Below are 23,878 nucleotides of genomic sequence, written 5' to 3'. Positions count from 1 at the left end.
GTGTGAGGGGAATGGGAAAATTTTGTGGAAAGGGTACAAACTTCTAGCCATAGAATAAATGAGTTCTGGGAAAATAACATAAAGCATTATGACTATAATTACCAATACTACTTAAACATTTGAAAGTCATTAAGAAAATAGATCTTACATGTTATCACAATGATAAATTAATGATGTGAGAGGACAGAGGTGTTTAACCTTATTGTGGTAATCATTTTATAATATATATGTGTGCCAATGATCACATTATATACCTTAAATATGCATATATGTCAAAAATATATCACTAAACAACAAAGAAACCTCATAATCAAACTGATGAAAACCAAAAATCAAGAGAAACCTTGAAAGAAGCTGAATATTTAAATACCCATGGATTTCTAGTCAGAAACCACCAGATGATAAAAGAACATCTTTAAAGAAAGAAACTATCAAACTAATATAAAGGACACATGAACAACTACTAAGGGGGGTGGAAATGGGGAGGGAGGTGAGGAGCACTGTGGGGTGGGCTGGGATGGAAGTAAAAGACAGAAAACTGTACTTGAACATCAATTAAGTAAAAAATAAAAAAGAATATTTATTTAAAAAAAGAAAGAAACTATCAACTAAGAATTCTATATTGAGAGAATATCATTCAGGAATGAGGCAAAATAAAAATATTCTCAAATGAAGGACAATTGGGAGAACTGGTGACTAGCAGACTTGCTCTTAAAGAACTGACATTCTTCAGGCTAAAGGGAAATATTATTATATAGATAAATCTAAGGTGAAAGAGAGCAATAAAAGTGGTAAATATGTGGTAAATGTAAAAGACCATATTCTTGAAAACACATCTTACTATTGAAATGGATATCAAAATATCTATTGTGTTGTGCTTTTCAATGCATGTAAATGTAATGCACATAAAAATTAAAACATAGAAGATAGGAAAACAAAAAGTGTTTCTGAGAGGACAAGATTAGTTTTTAGTTTGTATTAATTTTACATCAGTTTAATTGTAGCTGTAAGAAAAGTAACTAGACTTCTGGTCAAGATGGAGACATAGGTAAACATGCTTCACCTCCTCACACAACTACAGAAAAAATTACAACTACACCTCAAAACAAATAATACCTGGAACTATCAGAAAATCAAGCTGTATGGAAGGAAGTCCAACAACCAAGGATTTATAGAAGCCACATTCATCCAGGCAGGTAGGAAGTGTGGAGACATGTAGACAGGCAGAGAGATGCAAAGACCCTGTGTAGCCAGAGAGGAGGGAAAACAGAAGTCCTTCATTCACATGTGGTAGATAAAAATAGGAAGGGACACCTCAGAAGCAAAGGATCCCAGCCCCAGGCCAGACCACACAGCCCAGGGTTCCAACACCAGGAAGATAAATTCCATAATTTCTGGCTGTAAAAAGCAGAGGGGTCCAGGTGGCTGAAGAAATTGCCAGATTACCAGCAGACCCCTCTTAAAAGGCCTGCATGGACTTAGAATTTACACAGACTCACCCCACTCTGGGATTCAGCACCAGGACAACAGCTGGAAGGGCAACAATCACATACAGGGAGTAAGTAAAGTGACTAGAAACAGGGTGAGTGCCGGGCAAACCTCCAGAAGCCAGGCAGTGGCACCATCACCTCTCCAAGCTCTCCACCTACACAGAGCCGCAAAGCAGTGAAATGGGTCTCCCCACTTTGGAGATTACCTAAATCTGTGTGCCACACAATTTACAAGTGCCTTTTCTCTAACAGGTCACACTACTAAGACAGGAAGTCAAAGTAGTTTTACCTAATACACAGAAACAAATACAGAAAGGCTGCCAAATTGAGGAGACAAAGAAATATGGCCCAAATGAAAGAAGAAAACAAACCCCCAGAAAAAAAAAACTAAACAACACAGAGATAACCATCAGGATGCTCAAACAACTGAATGCTCACTGAATATGGCAACAGCATAAAAAAGACCCAGGAAGAAATGAAGGTTACTTTAAGTGCAATAAAGAAAAATCTGCAGGGGTATTCAACCTGAGACCCATGGGCCACATGCAGCTCAGGATGATTATGAACGTGATCCCACACAAAGTCATTAATTTACTTAAAACATTATGAGACTTTGTTGTGATTATATTTTACAATGTATTTAATGTGTGGCCCCAGACAACACTTCTCCTTCCAGTGTGGCCCAAAGATGCCAAAATTTTGGACATCTCTGTAGATTCTACAGGGAACCAACAACGGAGGGGAGGACACCAAGATTCAAATCAACAAATTGGATCATAAGGAAGAAATAAGCATTCAACCACCATGGCAAGAAGAAAAAAGAATTTAAAAAAATGAGGATAGTATAAGAGCCTCTAGTATATCTTCAAATATACCTCTAAATCATAGGGATGCCAGGAGAAAAGGAAGAGCAAGAAATTAAAAAATTATTTAAAAAAACTAATGAAAGAAAAATTCCCTAATTTGGTGAAGAAAATAGACTGACAAGTCCAGGAAACACAGAGAGTCCCAAACAAGTTGGACACAAAGAGGACCACATCAAGACACAGCAGAATTAAAATGACAAAGGTTAAAGATAAAGAATCTTAAAAACAGCAAGAGAAAAGCAGGCAGTTAGCTACAAAGGAGTGCCCATAAGACTATAAACTGATTTCTCAAAAGAAACCTTGCAGGCAAGAAGGGGCTAGAAAGAAGTATTCAAAATCATGAAAGGCAAGGACCTACATCCAAGATTACTCTATCCAGCAAAACTTTCATTTAGAATGAAAGGGCAGATAAAGTGCTTCCCAGACAAAGTAAAGCTAAATGAGTTCATCATTACCAACCCATTATTACATAAAATGTTAAGGAGACTTAAGAAAAAGATGAAGGTCAAAATTATGAACATTAAAATGGCAACAAAGTCACAATTACCAACAACTGAATCTAAAAACCAAACTAAGCAAACCACCAGAACAGAAACAGAATCATAGATATGGAGATCATTTGGAAGGTTATCAGTTGGGATGAAGAAGGGGGAGGATGGGAGATAAGGTACAGGTATTAAGAAGTATAATTGGAGGTACAAAGCAGACAGAGCAGTGTTAAGAATAGTATAGAAGATGGAGAAGCCAAAGAAGTCACATGTATGACCCATGGACATGAACTAAGCATGGGGATATTGCTGGAGGGAATGGAGGTACAGGGTGGAGGGGGCAGAGGGAGAAAAACTGGTACTACTGTAATAGCATAACCAATAAAATATATTTTAAAAAAAGAAAAGTAACTAACCTATGGGGAAACTGCATCTTCATTACCTCAAACATGTAATTTGAGTCTAAATGTTTCTATGATTAAAAACAATTATCCTCTTTCCAAGAATAAACAAATGGGATCTCATCAAAATAAAAAGCTTCCGCATGGCCAAAGAAAACAGTATTAAATTAAAAAGACAACCAACTGTATGGGAAAACATATTTGCCAATGATACCTCAGACAAGGGTTTAATCTCCAAAATATACAAAGAACTTACATGACTCCACTCTAAGAAGACACCCAACCCAGTTAAAAAATGGGAAAAGGACTTGAACAAACACTTCTCCAAGGAGGACATACAGAACATTCAGAGACACATGAAGAGATGCTCAATATCGTTAGCTATCAGAGAGATGCAAATTAAAACCACAATGAGATACCACTTTACACCAGTCAGGATGGCTATCATAAACAAAGCAACAAACAACAAATGTTGGAGAGGTTGTGGGGAAGAGGGGTCCTTAGTTCACTGTTGGTGGGATTGCAGACTGATACAACCATTATGGAAAACAGTATGGAATTTTCTCAGAAAAATAAAAATCGACCTGCCTTTTGACCCAGCAATTCCACTGCTAGGATTATATCCCAAGAATCCTAAAACATCAATTTCAAAGAACCTATGCACCACAATGTTCATAGCAGCACAATTTACAATAGCCAAGAGCTGGAAGCAACCTAGGTGCCCGTCAGTAAATGAATGGATCAAAAAATTGTGGTACATATACACAATGGAATTCTATGCAGCAGAGAGAAAGAAGGAGCTACTACCCTTTGCAACAACATGGATGAACTGGAAAGCATTATGCTGAGTGAAATAGGCCAGGCATTGAAGGACAAATACCATATGATCTCACCTTTAACAGGAAGCTAAATAACAAAATAAACAAGCAAATAGAATAAAAACAAAGACACTAAAATAGAGAAAAAGTGGGCAGTGACCAGAGGGGAGAGGGAAAAGAATTTAAGGGGAAAAACAGGGAGGGATTTTGAAGAACAAGTATGAAAGACACAGAGATGAGGACTGGGCGGGGGGGAATGGGAGGGAGGTGGGGAGATGGGGCGGGGGGGGCTGGGATGGGAGAAATTGACAAAAGAAAACTGTACTTGAAAAATAACTAAATAAAATAAAATATTTAAAAAAAACCCACAATTATACTCTTTCCAATAGATGATGGAACTGAATTAACAGGGACCTATTTACTTAACAATGTTTAATTAAATGATTCATTGACGAAGAAAAGATCGATAAAATGGACAAATTTTAGCTAGACTAAGCAAGATAAAAAGAGAAAAGACTCAAATTACTAGAATCAGAAATGAGAGAACACTTCACTTCTGGCCTTAGTGAAATAAAAACATCTGAATACTATGAATAATTATATGCCAACAAATTAGAAAACTTGGGTAAAATGAACATATTTCTAGAAAGACACAAATTGTTAAAACTGACAAGAATATATAGTCTCACTAAGTGGGTAAAAAGTAAAGAGACTGAGTTAAAAACTACCCCCAAAGAATTGCTCAGCTCATATGATGTCACTGCTGAATTCAACATCTAAGGAAGAATAAATAGCAGCTCTTCAAAAACCCTTCCCCCCAAAATAAAAGAAGGAACACTTCCCAACTCGTTGTATAATGCCAATATTACCTTGATACAAAAGCAAAGACATCACAAGAAAATAAAACTATAAATTACAAATAGATTAATTACAAATATACAAATTATAAATCTACAATATAGATTACAAATATGTACACAAAAATCCACAACAAAATGCTGGAAAATTGAATCCAGAAATATATAAGAAGAATTATATACCATGACTAACCAGGACTTATCCCAGAAATACAAGATTGGTTTAACATCCAAAAATTTACCAATGTAATAAATCATTTTAATAAAAAACAAAAATCAAATGGTCTTCTCAATAGATACAGGAGAAGCATTTGACAAAATTCCAATTCCATTTCATGATGACACTCAACAAAATAGATACAGAAAGGGATGTCTTCAACTTGATAAAAAAACAAAAACCTCACAGCCTATGTCACAATGATGAATGACTGATTGTTCTTCTACTATCAGAAACAATACAAAGATGTTCACCCTTGCCACTTCTAGTTAAAATTTTAGTGGAGATTGTAGCCAGGGTAATTAGGTAAGAAAAAGAAATTAAAAGCATCTAGATTTTAAAGGAACAATTAAAACTATTTCTATTTGCAGACTACATGATCTTGTATATAGAAACCCCTAAGTAATCCACTAAAAATTATTAAAACTAATGATCCAGTTCAGCAAGTTCATAGGATATAAGATCAATATGCAAAATCAATTGCATTTCTATACATCTTCAATGAACAACCCACAAGTAAAATTAATAAACAACTTGAGTTACAATAACATCAAAAAGAAAAAATACTTAGAAATGAACAAAAGAAGTATAAAATTTATACACTGAAAACTACACAATACTGTTGAAAATTAAAGATCTAAATAAATGAAAAACATTTATATTTAGGGATTATAAGATTTAAAATTGTTAACATTGCAATACTCCCAATTAAATCCATAGACTTAAGCAGTCTCTATCAGAATCTCAGCTTGCTTCTTTTTAGAAATTGAGAAGTGGATTCCAAAATTCGTATGGAATTGTGGAGGACTCAGAATAGTCAAAACAATCTGAGAGGAAAAATAGTGTAGAACTCACATGTCCTGGTTTCAAAATTTGCTACAAAGCAACAGTAATCAAGAAGGGGTAGTACTAGTACAGGACTGACATACAAGTCAACAGAACAGAAGTGGGAATCCAGAAATAAAACCATGTGTCTATGGTCAATTGATTTTCAATGAGTGTCCCAAGACTTAGTGCTTATTTATCAACAGGTAAATAAAACAGTCTTTCCAGGAATAATGCTGGGATAGCTAGATAGCCACAAGCAAAAGAATGAGGTCTGACCCTTTAACCCTTACCTCAAATCACATGTAAAAGTTAACTCAAAATTGATCAAACACTTAAATATAAGAGCTAAAACTATAAAACTCTTAGAAAGGAACAGGGGTATGTCTTCATGACATCAGATTTGGCAACAGATTCTTAGCTATGATAACAGCAACATGAGTAACAAAAAATAGATCATTTGACTTTATCAATATTGAAAACTATTGTGCTTCAAAGGACACAATCAAGGAAGTGAAAATAAACCCACAGATGGGAGAATATACTCATAAATCATATATCTGACAAAGAATTTTCAAACAGAATATATAAAGGACTCTTACAACTCAATAATAAAAAGACAAATAGCCAATTTAAAAATGAGGAAAACATATGAATAGACATTTTCCAAGAAATATATACAAACAGCCAATGAACCCATTACAAGACACTGAGCATAATTAATCATTAGGGAAATACAAATCACAACCATGAGGAGATACCAATCCATACCCAATAGGGTGAATAGAATCAAAAAGTCATCAATAAATCAAATAGCAAGTATTATGGAGACAAGGGAACCCTTGTACACTGTTGGTGGGAATGATGATTGGTGCAACCACTGTGGAAAGCAGTATGGTATTACCTCAAAAAATTAAAAATGGAACTGCCTTACAACCTAGTGATTCAACTTCTGGGAATATATCTGAAGAAACCTGAAACTCTAATTCAAAAGAATATAGACACCCCTATGTTTATTGCAGCATTATTTCCAATAGCCAACACTTGGAAGCAGCCCAAGAGTCCATCAGTAGATGAGTGGATTAAAAAGCTGCAGTACATTTCACAACAGAATACCAATCAGCCATAAAAGAGAAGGAAATCTTACCTTTTGTGAGAGCATGGATGGACCTGGAGAGTATTGTGCTAACTGAAATAAGCCAGTCAGAGAAAAACAAGTACCATATGATTTCACTCCTAGGTGAAATCTAATGAACAAAATAAACTAACAAAAAACATAGAAACACTCATAGATACAGAGAACACACTGACATGTGTCAGAGGGGAGGGAGGTTGGGGAGCTGGGTGAAAAGGTGAAGAGATTAAGTTAAAAAAAGTCAGAGAATAACAGGTATTGACGAGGATGTGGAGAAATCAGAACCCTTAAAACACTGGCTGGAGCCCTGGCTGGTGTGGCTCACTGGATCTGAGTGCTGGCCTGAGAATCAAAGTGGTTCCATTCCCACTCTAGGGCACATGCCTGTGTTGTGGGCCAGGTCCCCAGTAGGGGGCGCACAAGGAGCAACCACATATTGATGTTTGTCTCCCTCTTTCTCCCTCCCTTCCCCTCTCTAAAAATAAATAAAGTATGTATTATTTTTAATTGACTGGAAATGAAAAACAGCACAGCCATTTTTGGAAATAGTTCCACATGATTAAACATAAAGTTACCATATGATCTAGCAATTTCACCTTTAGGTATATATTTAACAGGCAAAATGAAATCACATGCCCACACAAAAACTTACACATGAACATTTATAACAGCATAACTCACAAAAGCCAGAAAGTGAAACAACCCAAATGTCCATCAGCTAGGGAATGCATAAACAAAATCTGGTAAAACCATGCAGTGAAATATTCAGTCATAAAAAAAAGGAATGAAGTAATGACACATGCTACAACATAGGAGAACCTTGAAACCATGATGGTAAATGAAAAAGGGCAACACAAAATGCTACATAGTTTATGATTCCACTGATAGGAAATGTCCAGAATAAGACAATACAGAGACAGAAAGATTAGTGGTTACTTAAGTCTGGGAGAGTTGGGGACTAAGGGGTAATAATAGCTAAAGGGCATAGAGTTCCTTCCCGAGGTATTGAAAATGTTCTAAAATCAACTGTGCTGATGGTTGCACACATCTGTGAATATAGTAAAAACTACTGAACTGTAATATTTTCAATGGGTAAATTATATGGCATGTGAATTATATCTCAATAAAGCTATTAAAAATGATTGTTTTCAAAAATTAGAACAAAGTGAATGAAATATTATGAGGAAAGATGGTGCCAAATATATCCAATGGTAACTGTATTAATTAATGTTTTAATTAATGGTTCCAAAATATACATACATAAAAGATGAGAATGAAATAAGCCATACTGTTTCCTATAGGTGATATTCCTTCATTTTTTTTATTGTCTGTACTTTACAATGACTATTATTACAGTAATAATCAGGATAAAATTATAAAACCTAAAATAATCAGTTATAAACTTGCAGAAATACACATAGAAAGAGGACCTGGGACCACACACATTAAGCTCCTAAAGGCCTTTGCCCTCTGCCCTCTGCCCTTTGAGGAATTTTGGCTTCAATAAAGGAATAAGGAAAAGAGAGACACTAATTAACAACTTGGAAGACAATTTAAAAGTATTCATTCATAGACTAAAATGCACAGAGAATTTGTCTCTGATTCTATTTGAATCAATGGCAAGCTGAGTTACAAAAGACACCTGCGCCTGGGAAACCTAGCTGTCATGCACAAACCTGGAATATCTGCACGCCCTAGATTTTAGAAATAAAAATAGAAATTCTTTTGGCTACAAGTAAACTCTCTTAGGAGACACAGCCTTGAAGCTTCAGAACCTGGAACCGTAAGAGTGCATTAGACTGTACCTCACCCTGTGTAAAATTGAAGGTCCCAGCTCCATCGATGGTGCCAGCTGCGAAGCTGTAGCCTAGTGCTGGTTTACATGTTTTTACCTAAAGGAAAGATTTGAAAGACAAAATGAAAACAAGGAAAGAAAAAAAGAAACAGAAGTTCAACTTCCACTAATAATGAGATCAGCCCAGAGCTTTACTGTTGTGGCATAAACAGTGGGACTCGGCGACACTCACTGCGTGTGTGGAATTGAGCAAGACCGTAACATCCGTCATGTTCACCCACTGGTGAGCTGAAATCACTGGTCCGGTTAACTCCTGGGAGGCCAGGGCATACAGCACCTAGAAAACACACCATGGCTAACCGTTCTGAGCAAACGGCTAAAGTGAGTACTACCCCTGTACCCAATGAGCACCAATTTGGAAAAAGATCTGTCGGCTGCGTTTGGTTTTGCCGTCTGCTTAGAAATGGCCCCTGCCCACGTGGATCTCTCTGCCAATCGTTGGTCTCCTGATGATTGAAGGCCCTGGATGGCTGGTTTGTGTCTGTTCCCCCAAGATGAAAGAGTAGTGATACAGGAGGTGGCACAAAAGGCCCCAGTCTCACTTGAAAGACCAAAAAAAATTTAAGAGTAGAACTAAGAGGGCCAAATTACTTTCTTTGCCAGAACAAGCACTTATCATCAGGCATTCTCAGAATCCTTGAGACCTCCTGCAGGGCTGGGGCCCCAGGCTGGCTTGAAAGACTTCAGGCCCTGCTTAATCTGCATAAGCTCCCCTAACACCCCACCCCTCTTTGATGATCCTTTTTTGTTCAGTTTGGTCAACTTATGTGAGTCAAAACATGTTTCAAAATATTTTTTGTATTGCTCTGTCATACAATGTAGCCAAATCCTGATTCAGCGCAAGTCCCTTTGCTTAACACACAACTCATTTCCACGCAGTCTCCATCCCTGTTTCAGCAGCCACCTGGGAGCTCTCAGGACAAGTGACACCAGCTGCAGCCTGCCTCCCCCATAAGAGGGAGGCTGTGCCTTGCTGGAAAAGAATGCAGAATGTGGGACAAACCTCTGTGGCTCCCAGGCCCAGAGAGGTAACAAAATTTCTGCAACCAAATTGTGTCACAGGTGCACTTCCTAAATAGAATCTGTTAATTGAGGGCAATCCACTGATAATACCACTGTAATTAAAAAGAAACAACAGCAATTAGGGCTGGCTAGTGTCTGGTGTTCTAAAAGGTGCTTTTGTTCTTCCTTAATTGCTCCTGAAACATGTTACAGCTCTCAGAACAAAATATTTACTCACACACAAATATTTTGTGTGCACAACAAAGGTATAAGTCAGCTATTAAAAAGGACGGGATTTAACTATCTTTATCAGAGATATCTCAGCTCTCCAGCTCATCCTTTGTCTTTTCAATCAGAAATCTGTCTCCATAGAAGTTGATATATAACATGGAAAAAAATGGAAGATAAAATTTAGGAGAGGGAAGAGGGTAGAGTAAATCACAGCAACTCACTGGAGATGAGGTTCTAGAACTTATCTGAATCCAAATTGCAAGAGGGTGCGCTGTGCTGCTCCGCTTTGCCACCTCGCTGAAGGAAAAGTTAAGTGGCTAAGTGATTCGGCCGGCAAAGCCCTGACTGACTTCTGAGACTGTGGAAGTCTGGTCAGGTCTTGAAAGCCCTACAGGAATTGCACAGGAATTGAAAACCCTACAGTCTATCACCTCCCTGTCCAAAGCAACCACTCCCACTCTGGCTGAAGTGAAATGTCTTCCTGATGACTTGGTTTTAATTGTACTTCCTGTGAGCAGTCGGATGGAGCAGTTGGAGAGATTCTGGTGTGGCCTGTGAAAGCAGCCTTTGTAACTGCCACGTAACAGCATCCAGTCTTCCAGAGTCCTTGGTGCAGCTTGAACTCTTGTTGTCTTCCTTACAATTATTGACTTGCCTAACAAACAATGTTGGTAGATTTTCAAGAACAACTTTAAATGAAGATGAAAGAAGCCAGATGCCCAGCTCACCTTTGCTTTCTGGTACAGGGTCCGTCCTATCATCTGTGTGCTGTCCAGCATATCCTGTCCAGGCCCCATAGCCATGCACATGGTGGGCTGGAACAAAACGAGACACGGTATGTTCTTAGCAAAAAAGACAATTGTTTTAAGAAATGGAAAATTACAAGTGAATTTAAGCAAATATATTTTAAGACACATTCCAGCATTTCTTTTCAGATAGTCTCTCAGTTTAAATATTATGAAAAACAAAATTGTTCATTGAATTGGAGTAGCAAATATCTTTAGAAATCCTCTATTCCAGCACCTCCTTTTAAAAATAAAGAAAATAAGGGTCCGGTGTGTTAGAGGATTTTCCAAAGACTACACAGGTAGCTGAGACCTAAAGCCACGTGTCTCCACTCGCTGTACATGTCCGCTTGCTTGTTCTTGCCTGTGGTTCTTGCTCATGATCACCTTAAACTGAAATTCAATTAAAAGTATATTGGAAAAACTAGCTGACCCTTGGCGGGGGGGACAGTAAATAAATCTGACTCTATACCTTATTTCTTACATCAGAAAAATTTTAGATTAATTAGATATTTAAATATTATAAATGAAACCAGAAGTACTAAAATTATGAGTGAATATATTTTAAAGTCTGAAGAGCATGAAAGACTCTTCTAAAATTATATAGAACAGGCTTAATAAATCTGACAACTTAAACACTCTAAACATTCATATAGAAAACCAAAACACAAGTAAGGCTGAAAGACAACTGGCGAATGGGGGAAAAGGGGATTGCACTATTTATGACAAACTAAGCCTTTAAAATATTAGGAACTTTAAAGTCGGTAAGAAAAAGTATCTTTATGAATACCTTCTGATTCATCCACACTGAGTTATCTCTTATTTGTAGTAACAAATATCCTATATGTATATCAAAATCATCACATTGTCACGTTAAAATTAAACAATGTCATGTATAAATTATATCTCAATGAAGCTGGAAAAAACATAAAAGTAAAAAATCATCATAATGGGCACATGATGAAATACAGGTAAAAAAAGGTCATTCACAAAAAGAAATGTAAATATCCATTCAACATAAAAATATGTTCAATCTCACAAATAATCAAATATAAGTTTAAGCTGCAAAGAGAACTCTGCATATTGTGTTGGTAACAGTTGAAAAGCTGACAGTCCTTGTGTTGGCGAGAGACGCCGCCTCCGGGGCTCTGTGGGCGGAACCGTGACTGCGGAGCATTCGGGCCAGGCACAGCACGTGGTGGGCTCCTCTTTGAAAGCAAACTCACTTCTAAGAATTTGGCCTAAGAGGAAACTCTTAGTCATGTGAAAAATGTGTACGACAAGCAGAGTAACCATAGCGTGCTTATATGAAGAAAAAAAAGGAGGGGAAGAGTGTGGAGGAAGAAAGGAGGCAGGGAAAGAAAATACTCATCCGCAGGGAACTGGCTAACTGTGGTACTTACAACTGAAAATTACAGAGGGAGTTTAATGATGTTTTAAAGTATATTTGCTAGAAATAAGGAAGCAGGTTATACACTAAAATTACATGATCCACTTAATGTGAAATTGTACATGTATGTATATGATGGACGCATAAAAAGTTATCTGGAGAGAAGCTCACTAAAATTTCAACTGGCTAATTGTAGGGTAAGAGGGTGCTCCTTTACACAGTTTTATTTTCTGAAATTTTACAAGTCGTTCAAATTTAAAACAAGCATATATCTATTCCTAAAAAAACTATTAAAGTTTTTTTTTAAAGAAACCACATTAAAGCAGAAGACACGGCAACTTTTGCCATATTTCCCTTTTTCTCCTTCTTACGTGAATCCTGACTTTGTTCAGAAAGCCACCTCCCCTCACAGCCAGTGGTCCCAGTCCTAGTTCATGATTAGTCTAACACAATCACAGCCGTGCCCTGCGCCTTGCTGAAGATTGGTCAGAACTCCAGACTAAGCCAGTCTGGAATGTACCATTCCCCAGCACCTGTTTTGGTCCAGGGATGGGCATGTGACATAAACTGATCCAATCAGATAGGAGAGAATTTTTCCATCTGGCAAACACGCTGGAATCTAATTTGATGCGTGAAAGGGAACAGAGAAAAACAGAATTCTATTGAGGAAAGGGTATGACTTTATGGTAATTTTTTTCTGGTTATAATGTGTGTACATTGTAGGAAAAAATGTATACATAAAAAATAATAAATAAAAATAACTAGAATAAAGCCCTGGCTGGAGTAGCTCAGTGGATTGAGCACAGGCCTGTGAAGCAAAGGGTCACAGGTTCGATTCCCAGTCAGGGAACATGCCTGGGTTGCAGGCTAGGTCCCTAGTAGGGGACACATAAGAGGCAACCACACATTGATGTTTTTCTCCCACTCTTTCTCCTTCCCTTCCCTTCTCTCTAAAAATAAATAAATAAAATAACGAGAATAAAACCTACTTATAACAGTACCAAAAAGAGAAAACTATAGTCAATAATTCAATGTGTTTTACTTTGACTTTTTGCTATAATACATTATCAAAATTGCAATCGTAATGCATATTCAATATTAAATGCTGATTTTTTAGTCAACATTATGTGTTATGACCTTTCCCCACATTAAGTATTTCAACAGAAGACATAAAGATTAGTTGATGAATACTCTATTGCATATAAGTTTTGAACCATTTCATCTGTGAATTTTTGAATTCAATAAGTAATCATCAAAGCTTGTAAATTAAGTGTGTGAAAATTTTGCAAATAAAGGCTAACAAAGGAACACTTTCTATATGAAAATAGTAATATATACTAGAAGAGTATAATTGCTAAACCTATATTGCTCATGGGGTTGATTGGAATAGAATAAATAGTCCAGAGATAGTGTTTAATAAAAATAGTACCACAGGTGAAATGTTCTTTAAATACAAAGAGTAAGAACCCAGAAACAAGCATCTGTTCATTTAGGTGAAAACTCTGAATGGGCTGCAGGGAGGGGAAATCCATTAAATAAATGATGGCACAGCCTGGTTTCGCTTTGAAACTTACTGCACAGACCTGCAGAGAGTCATAAAACGAAGATGAAGATAAATTGGGTGGAAAACTCAAATCCCGGATGATAAAAAATCAATAAATGAGTTATAAAATGTTGTTTATGGCTACATATACAAATACATAGGAAGATAGGATGTAGGTAACTTCTGGAAAGAGAACGGGGGGTGGGGAGAGGAGGGAGGTGAATAGGGACTTTCACTTTTTACCACTCTATCCTCTATGTTGTTTGAGTTTTCACAGCACGATTTTGTAATTTTCAAAGAAAAGAGGCTGATCTTATATTGTGTAAAAAAATCGACAGACTTCACAATCAGTGAGAAGTGTGTCAGGCAGGGAGTTTTGGGTACTAGCCTGTGACTGCAGAAATGCCAAGGCGAAACGTTGAAGACTGTCCAAATTTGGGGAAGGATATTTAATCTCTGACATTTACTAAATTGTCTCACCATTCAAAAAAACTTCACAATCATATGGAAAATTATAACTTTAGGCAACTGAAATTTAATGGGTGCTTTTAAGAAGAGCAGATAATAGAGATTAAGTAGACCAGAGTAATCTTGAGGAAAACATATTTGTAAATTAATGATGACTATTTAAACATAAAATATAGGTGAGTTACAAAAACAGATTCCTATCATAATTACCTACCCCACCAATGGGACAAGTGCTGTTGACGTTATCACAGGACTCTCCCGTGTTGACACAATGTGGGCCGAGAATATTGGGGGACACATCTCCAAGATTTGATGATGCAAAAGCTGCTACAAACGGTCCCTGAAAAAAAAACAGCCAATTGCATTTTATTCTTTATTCCCATGACTTCAATTAAAAATGCAAACATTTGCCCTGGCTGGTGTAGCTCAGTGGATTGAGCATGGGCCTGTGAACCAAACACTACAGTTTGATTCCCAGTCAGGGCACATGCCTGGGTTGCAGGCCAGTTCCCAGCAGGGGACACACGAGAAGCAACCATACATTGATGTGTCTCTCCCTCTCTCTTTCCCTTCCCCTCTAAAGATAAATTTAAAAAATGCAAACATTCAATCTGCTTTGGTGAACTATTCGAAATCATTTGCACAAAATAAAAACAAGGGCGTACAATATTCTGAGAAAATGTCTTACTCCTGAAAAGGCTCACATTACTGTGAGTGTACATATTATTATTACTCATGACATCCCAATCACCAATACAGCTGTTTCAAGCAGGACAGTTTCAAATTTATGCCTCGAACAGAAACATTTTGACAAGGAGCACAGGTGCAGCAACAAATTACAAAATGCTAACATAACAGTCTTGTCTCTGGTGGTGTACCTAGAGCTCCAAGGAGCATTTGCCCTAGAAAAATAAACATCCTGACGGTTTAAACAGACAAGAGTGAATCCAGATTTTCCTGCCGCAGAACTGAACCTAAATACAGTATCCACCATGCAGTCTTGGGCTTCTGCATCATTTCCTCTATCTCTTCAACCTGAAGTAACGATACATAACCTTTTAGAATGATGCAAGGCCTTAACCTCAAACCAGTCCAGTTTTTCTCTGAGAGGGTTAGGGGTAGAACTGTTCCAGGTGACAATTTTTCCTTAAATTTTATTGAATCTATTGGGGTAACATTGGTTAATAAAATTATACAGGTTTCAAGTGTATAATTCTATAATACAGCACCTGTATATAGTGTGTGTATCATGTAAAGTCGAGTCTCCTTCCATCACCATTTACCCCGCCTGCCTTTACCCTCTCCTACCTGCCCCCACCCCTCTTTCCCTCTGGTAATCCTACTGTTGTTAGTGTCTATGAGTTTTATTTTGTTTTATTTTTTGCTTAATCCCTTTACCTTTTTCTCCCCGCCCCTTAACCCCTCTCCCCTCTGACAGGTGACACTCTGTTCTCTGTACCTATGAGTCCATTTCTATTTTGTTTGTTTATACTGTTCCTTCTTTAATGTCATAAATTTCCTTCAAAAAAGAGATAAGCAAGTATCAGAAATCATGATGCTAAAAAGATGATTTATTTCAAAATGCCTTGCACCCAGCCAGTGGTCATAAATGAGAACCTCCTTTCTTTTTCCTAAAACACAGGCTAAAATGAAAAATATATATGCACAGTTTTCTCAAGAAAGGAGCTACAAGATCAGACCAGATGCTCTCAGGGTCAGTATCTTTATAACAGAGCAGTATTCTAGTCAAGGGCCTGGGGCTCTCACCCTATCATATATTCTTCTGCATTCGGGGCTTAGATGCTGGTGTCAAGTGTGGCAAGATTCCTCCTCTCATTTATCTCTCTGTGGTCACTAATTTACAGAGACTTGAGCAGCTTCCTGGTGTACAGGGCTAGATTCCTGGTTCCTATATCTGGTCCTGTCACTTACTGTGTTTCACCGTTACAAACAAGTCTGATGAATGAGGGTTGTCTCTGATTTAGGCCTTTATTACAGGGAAGGAGAGCAAAGCTCTTGAAAGAAATTCACCATTAAGAGGAAAGTCTGGACCACAAAAAGGACACATTACCTGTTCTCATTCAGGTTCTTACACCATTAAAAAGATGCTTAATACTTTTGTAATTTTGAAAACAAAAGTAAACATCAATACATTTATAATATTTCCAAATCTGATAAAAAAAACTACTATATGTATTGCAAAAACCTGAAACTTGCCTTCCTTTATCCAACTAATTGTAACATTATGAAGCCATCAATATAAGCAGCTTCTGACACAAAGTTTATTTGTTGTTTTGAACTTTCTTTCCTTATAGGGGAAGATGGAAAATACTTTCTATTCAAGCATATCAGTATGTATGTCCATAAGACACTTTACTCTGAAAATTTGAATCAGCTATTCTGAACAGAGTATGAATGATGATACTCAATGAATTCAGATAAAGCTTTCATCAACATAAATTCTCACCTGTCCAGGTAGATATCCTGTGTTCTTATCTTGCTCAAAAAGGTAAGATGCATAGCCCACATTGTCGCTGTTCACAAGGTGGTTGGTGTTGTTCATGCTGACGGGGTGGATGGCAAACCAGCTGTAAGAGCCAGACACCACCCCAAGTTAATGAAGACAGTCAGATAACTGGGGCCAAAATGATGACTGGGAGCTCACGTTTTCCACAGAAGAAAAAAAACACTTAATGATAGGCATTCCACATGTAGGTTCTTTCATTGTTAGTGGGCTCAAATTACCTATAGTATACTCAAGAAATCAGATGATATATTGAAAGATATGCAACTATTTCTATAAATATTTCATCACCATCATCTTCATCATCAGCTTTTAACAAGGCCAAGGTTTGGCAGTTATCAGATATAACTAAAGAATTATCTAGACATTGACTTTGTCCTTCAAGACAGGCACTCATATAATAATTATTCAAATCAATACAATCTATTTCAACAGTCATTTACTGGGAGTCTGCTGTGTGCCAAACACTGAATAAGCTGATGTTTACTTTCAGAATCTTAAAGAGACAACGATGTAAACAAATGATGTTAATACAGTGTGACAAAGGTTATACAAAGTGTTGGGGGGCATAGATGACTAGCAATTGATTCTTTTTTAATTTAATTGTTGTTCAAGTACAGTTTTCTGTCTTTTACTCCCATCCCAGCCCACCCCCTAGTGCTCCCCACCTCCCTCCCATTTCCACCCCCCTTAGTTGTTGTCCATGTGTCCTTTATACTAGTTCCTGTAAATCTTTCCCCTTTTCCCCTGAAATTCCCTCCCCTCTCCCCTCTGCTCAGGGCACTCCAGGGAGAGAGAACAGCAGGGTCACTGTGTGGAGGTGTGAAAGAGGATGTTGTGCATAATTCGACATAGCCTAATGCTTAATAATACACTAAGTGCAGGGCAACACAGCTTACACATTAGTGTCACATCATTACTTTATCTGAACTTCACACCCTGAGAGATGGGCTATTAATACCTCCACTCTACAAGATGCCTCAGAGAAGCAAAACGGTGGCCCACTTGTCGTAGAGAATCGAAATTCAAGTTTAAGTCTTGTGACACCCTGTCCAGTGGCCTTTGTAGGATCAAACCTCCACACAGGTGAAAAAGATATTGCTATGATGAAATGCTGTACAGTAGATTAATTGGAGTGATCAAGAAAAGAACCATTTGAAAATGTTCATAACGGTTTTTTATTTCATCTTCACATCCACTTCAATTTTTTTTTAAACAGTGCCAAATCACCAGCCTGTAGGCTGAATTCAGTCCCCAAAGCGTGTATTTGCCACTGTTCAAAGGCATAGAAGTTTAGGTTGAAAGTAGGTCTAAGATCATCCCCTATAATTTACTCACAAGGTTTCTAAATTTTTTAAAAGGCTTATATTTGTTTATGTTTTGTGGTTTGTCTCTTTCCCCTAAAACTTAAGTTCCAGGAGAAGTTCTATTTAAGTAGTGTTTTCCAGTTTGTTGGGGTCTGCTTTTTTGTAGATTTACTCTCTTTAAAAATGGGGTGGTAGCCAGGACAACTCCATGGCTCCCCAACCAAAATATTTCCATCTAATACAATTGAACTGAGTCCGGCTGGACTGAGCCAAACCACAGACTCTCCAGTGCAATCAAAGTAAAACTGTACAACAACTCTATTAACGTTGCCTATCACTTAGCCCTCATGAGGTAAAGGGGTTTCCAAACAGGATGTCGTTTTAGTCTCACAAGAACCCATTGAGTTAGATACTATCATTATTCTCATCTGACAACTGAGGAAAAGACGTCTCAGAGTGATGATGTAACCTGACCAAGGTCACCCAGGTGTGAGCCAAGAAGCAGGACCATGAACCCAGGTTGGCCGGACCATAAAACCAGATCTTATCTGTTATGAGATACTGGCTCTGTCTCTCTGTTCATTCACTTTCTCATTCAATACACATTCTGTTAACATTCTGTGCCGATGCTGGGGACATAGAGATGAATGAGCATCATCTTGCCCTTAAGAAATGTTTCGCAGAGGATGTGATATTTGAGCTGGATCTTAAAAGATGAATAGGAACCCAGCAAGGGGATCACTGGGGAAAAGTCATTCATTGCAGGCAATGGGACAAGGTGAAGTGTGTCCAGATAATGGATAGTCATGGTGGCCAGAGCAGAATGCATAAGGACAAGGAGATGGAGCTTGTGCCATTCAATCGACATGACCTCATTAGCCAAGTGTGTGGTTGGCATTGTATTAAACCCCAAGAAACAGAGAGGAGTCAGCTGTGGTCTATACAATCAGGAAACCACAATAATAAAACCACTATGAAGAAAGCAAATGCTAAGAATATTGGTGTACTAATTAGACTGTAAAATTGAATTCTTATTTATTTCATTGAGTTGTTTTCATTTATTTTAGGCCTTAAAAATTAAACTTGTTCTTTACAAAAAAGTGAAAAAAACAAGTATTTGAAAAGTTATTTAAATTTCAGAATGAGAAGCTGCTGTATTTTTCTTCCTCTGCCCTTTGAAATATATGCTATTAAAATACCAGGCCTGTTACAGCAACGAAAGGACTACGGTAATAGGTGTACATGTATAAAGATATAAAGAAAGGTGGTCATTTTAACTTAAGAAGACTGTACTCACAACTTGTTTTATCTGGTCAGAAATGTATTCATCAAAGCCGAGTTCAAAAGAGAGGAAGAAAGGCATAGGTAGTTTCAGAAGAAATTATAATACAGACATAAAAGAATGAATATTTCCCTGTTAATGAACATTTTAGAATAATAATTATGTCACAGCTGGGATGTACAAGATGAAGCAGGGCTCAACTTCATCAGCATAATACAATCAAGGTAACGGAGAAAGACAAGGGTTGAGATTTTATCCTAGTTTGTAGCAAAGTTAGTTAAAAGTTCTGGTTCGCTGTTTCCTGAGACTGAAAAACAAAACCTTTCAACTATACTTTGTGAAACATTAAGCAGCAAAGTAATATAGAATATTATAATTATTTTCTACTCCTATCTAATTGAGGCATTTGGAGCAAAAGATTTCTAGGACCTCTTTTTTTTAAGATTTTTATTTATCTTCGAGGGTAAGGGAAGGAGAGAGGAGGAGAAACTTCAATGTGGTTGCCTTTCCTGCATCCCCTGCTGGGAACTGGCCTGCAGGGAACCTGCCTGCAACCCAGGCATGTGCCCTGACTGGGAATTGAATCGCGATTGTCTGGTTCGCAGGTCTGTGCTCAATCCGCTGAGCTACATCAGCCAGGTCTAGGGCCTCTTTTAATTCATACACTGTGTGCTTCCTGCCCTGAAACATTTATAAAAAAAGTCAAATGCAAAAAATGAAGCTTCTTAAATATTCTAAAATAGTAGCAAACCCAGCCTAGGTCCCATTCTCTCAGACCTGAGCCACCATGTCCCGCATACAGAAAGGTGACCGGCAGAGCAGGTAAATGGAAGCTGAAATCCAGCCCCTGCTTAGCTCACTGACCTAGGCACTTTGGTTATCCAAGGGAAGGGAGTGCCTGTGTGTGATTTACACCAAGGTCCTCTGTGCTAGCTGTTACCTCCTCCAACCTAAATGTCTACAAATAGGAAAGGTGAATAATGTAGATCTAGTCAAATGTAGTGCTGTTTATCAAGATGTATGATAAGATGGGAGTTCTTTGGATCAATATATGTCTATTGGAACCTCAACATGTGATCTTATGTGCAAATACAGTTCTTAGCAATGTAATTAAGGTAAAGAGCAAGTGAGATCACATTGGCTCTAAATGTGATCTCTCTAAATGTGATCTCACTAAATTTAGGGTTGAGCCCTAAATCCAATGTCTGGTTACCTAATAAGAAAAGGTACAGAGAGACATGCAGAGACTTGGAGAAGTAGCTGATGTAGAGAGGAAGGCAGAGACTGTTTGACATGATGTGTCTACAAGCCAAGGATTGCTAGAAACTGCCAGAAAGAGGCATGTGACTGGCTTTCCCTCAGAGTCTCCAGAAGAACCAACCCTGTCAATACCTGGATTTTGAACTTCTGGTCTCTTGACCTGTCAGAGTGTTAATTTCTGTTGTTTTGAGCCAGCCAGTCTATAGTAATTTGTTTTGGCGGCCCTAAGAAATGAATGCAGAGGTCATATGTTTTAGTGGTAAAGAGTATAGCTCTGGAGTTGGACACAAGGTGTTTGTTTGAAGCTCAGTGTTTCAACCTATGTCATAAAGATAATAGTAATATATACATCATAGCATTTGACAATTAAAGAAACAAATGCATCTAAATTGCTAAAGTCTAAAGTCTGGTCTACATTAAGAATGGAATAAGTCATCATTACGATGACGTTGATGATGCTGATATTTATACTTCTGCACATGATGTTGATGGTGATGGAAAAAAAGAGATACAAAGTTCTAAATGTGTGTGCATATATCTTATAAGCTTAATACAATGTCAAAAGATATGGTATGTGAGTTTGTGTATATTCAACACATGTATATTCAACTTACATGGCATAGGCATGGAATAATTAAATGAGAAAACCCTGTCCTCTGGGGGCAGAGACTTGAGGGCTTACAAAATACCCATGTTGGCACATCATGGGTATTTTCCTATGCCCCTAGATGGGGAAAAGGATATGGGTCCTGGGTGAAAAAGATGAAGGGATCAAGTAATTCAAATTGGTAGTTACAGTGCAGCACAGGGAATAATATCATGATAAGTCTGAGTGGGGACGGATGGGTACTAGGAACACGATTGGAGGGGGGTAGAAACCTGTCTATAAAGTATATAACTTTCTAACCACTCTACCGTATATAAACTAATACAGAATAATACTGAATATAAACTGCAATTGAAAAATAAAAGTGAAAAATAAAAAAATAATTCAAAAATTATCTATGGCTCCTCTGTTTCCCAGTCCTACCAGTAGGGCAGAGCATGGAAATTGCTCTGGGGAACAACATGTGTACAAAAGGACCACACAATTTTCATCAGACTTTGTGTGAATGGGAAATAAGTCTTCACTGTGTCAAGCGACAAGAATTTCACATTGTCCATTGTGAAACTTGCAATTAAGTACCCTGATTAACATACTTCTTTTTTACCTCCCTCACAGTCAGTCCTCACCTGCCCTACTACAAACTGTCTGAGGGAGAGGAAAGGTTGTTTGGTCCTATTACACTGGAAAGGTTATTGGGCCCAGAATTTTACCCACCAGGTGAGCTGAATTTTAAACAAGCAGAAGCAATGAATACACACCAGCCCTCTCAGAGTCAGGAGAGACAATAAGTGGTAGCCAGAGGAACCCTTCCGAAGGTCCAGGAAAACTTGATGGCCAGCATCCTGGAGAATCTTTCTACCATCACTGCTCCAGAGCATAAAGTAATATAAGTACACTCTCAACTATTTCTTATCTCCAAAAATCCTGGATGAAAAATCCCAGCTTGGTAAAGTTATTAGAAATGTGTCTGGTTTGAGTGAATCCCATTAAGTTATTAGAGTCAAAATTCTTGCATCCTGAATATGATTAAGCTATCGACAGAAGTAAAAGAAGAAATGGTAAATAAGAGCATTTTTAAATTTATCTTAACTAGACATTGAAGAAAGGAAAACAATAGCGATGGGGTTTTTGGGTCTCATTCTTAGCAACAGTTGTGAAGTGGGAAAACACCAAGACTGGTGAGAACACAGGATACAACAGTGCTCGTGTCCAGGTAGCAGGGATGTAGACCCACAAACCTCTTCAGAGGGCCCTTTGGCAATTTATGAGAAAAGCCTTAATAACGAGCATTCCTCTTTGGCTCAGCAATCCCATTTCTAAGAACTTAGTTTAAGGAAACCATTGGCAGATACATACTTATTCAAGAATGCTTATTACAGTGTATTTTATAATAGAAAAAAACTATAAATATCAAATGATTGCTGGTTAGCGGAACTCATCATCATGCATATGATGGAATACATCCATTTTTAAATGGTGATTTTAAAAACACTAAGCAGCATTGAAAGATATTTATGAGGCATCTCTAAATGAAAAAAAAAATGTTACCAAATTGCATATTCAATAAAGCATTGCTTTTTAAAATTAAAAGATATGAATACAATTTTTAAAAGGTCTAAAAAGCTACGTAATAGAATGTTAATAGACATTATCAAGTCCCAAGATTACCACATGATTTAAAAAAAAAACAACCACTTGATATACCAGAAGAGAACTATTACTATAATGAACTACGGACTCCAGGTGAGGACAACATGTCAGAGCAGGTTCATCATGTACAACGAATGCACTGCTCTGGTAGGAGCCACTCAGGTGCTGACATGACACCCAGGGACAGGGTGAATGTTGGGAGTCAAGGGGTGAATGTTGGGAGTCAAGGGGTGTATGGAACATCTTTGTACTTTCTGCTTAATTTTTCTGTGAACCTCAAACTGCTGTAAAAATCTACTAAAAAAAAAAAGATTGCAGTCCTGGTACAGTGTTGCTTCTACTGTCTTCTATTCAGCAAAGCAGTCCAGGGCCAGAGAAATCATCTTTACCCCTTGATGAGTAACGTCACAGTCACTTTGGATAGAAAATACGAGATGAGAGTTCTTGTGGCCAGCTTTGGAAACTACAACCTGCCATTTAAAGATTTTTTTTAAAAAATCCCTATCAACCCTAAAATGGTAAGGGGTGGGGGGGAAGAAGCATTGAAAGAGTCAGACAAAAGCACAAAGTAAAAGGTAATAGGGAAAAAAATTCAGATGGATAATAATCATTATATCTGAGACTCAATTTGCTCATTAAAAAAAAAAAAAGATTGTCAGAGTGAAAACAAACTCTTATAAGAGTATACAAAGCAGATAACTTCCGGCCAAGATGGAGGTGTAGGTAGAAACACTGTCTCCTCACACAACCAAGTTTAAAGACAACAAAATTTTAGTAACAAAAATGCAACCAAAACACAGAAAATTGAACTATACTGAAGTCTGACAACAATGAATCTTTCAGCCATACTGGTGAGAGGGGCAGAACCAGTGGCTGG

At 37.6% G+C, this 23,878-nt stretch overlaps 1 protein-coding gene across 2 annotated transcripts in view; it reads right to left on the bottom strand.

Moving 5' to 3' along the window:
- ASAH2 (N-acylsphingosine amidohydrolase 2) overlaps positions 1-23,878 on the bottom strand; it is a 72,729-nt gene that overhangs the window by 26,980 nt on the left and 21,871 nt on the right. For both annotated transcript variants that reach the window (XM_037159868.2, XM_037159871.2), the window contains exons 8-12: positions 16,839-16,959; positions 14,586-14,711; positions 10,914-11,000; positions 9,125-9,229; positions 8,908-8,989 (exon numbers count right to left, since the gene is read on the bottom strand). In XM_037159868.2, coding sequence (XP_037015763.2) covers positions 8,908-8,989; positions 9,125-9,229; positions 10,914-11,000; positions 14,586-14,711; positions 16,839-16,959 — 521 coding nt within the window. The remainder of the gene's footprint in view (positions 1-8,907; positions 8,990-9,124; positions 9,230-10,913; positions 11,001-14,585; positions 14,712-16,838; positions 16,960-23,878) is intronic.

The sequence above is a fragment of the Artibeus jamaicensis genome, unplaced genomic scaffold (genome assembly GCF_021234435.1).
Source record: "Artibeus jamaicensis isolate MK-2021 breed Jamaican fruit bat unplaced genomic scaffold, CSHL_Jam_final contig_332, whole genome shotgun sequence".
Lineage (NCBI taxonomy): Eukaryota > Metazoa > Chordata > Mammalia > Chiroptera > Phyllostomidae > Artibeus > Artibeus jamaicensis.
This window is presented reverse-complemented; position numbering and strand designations above follow the sequence as displayed.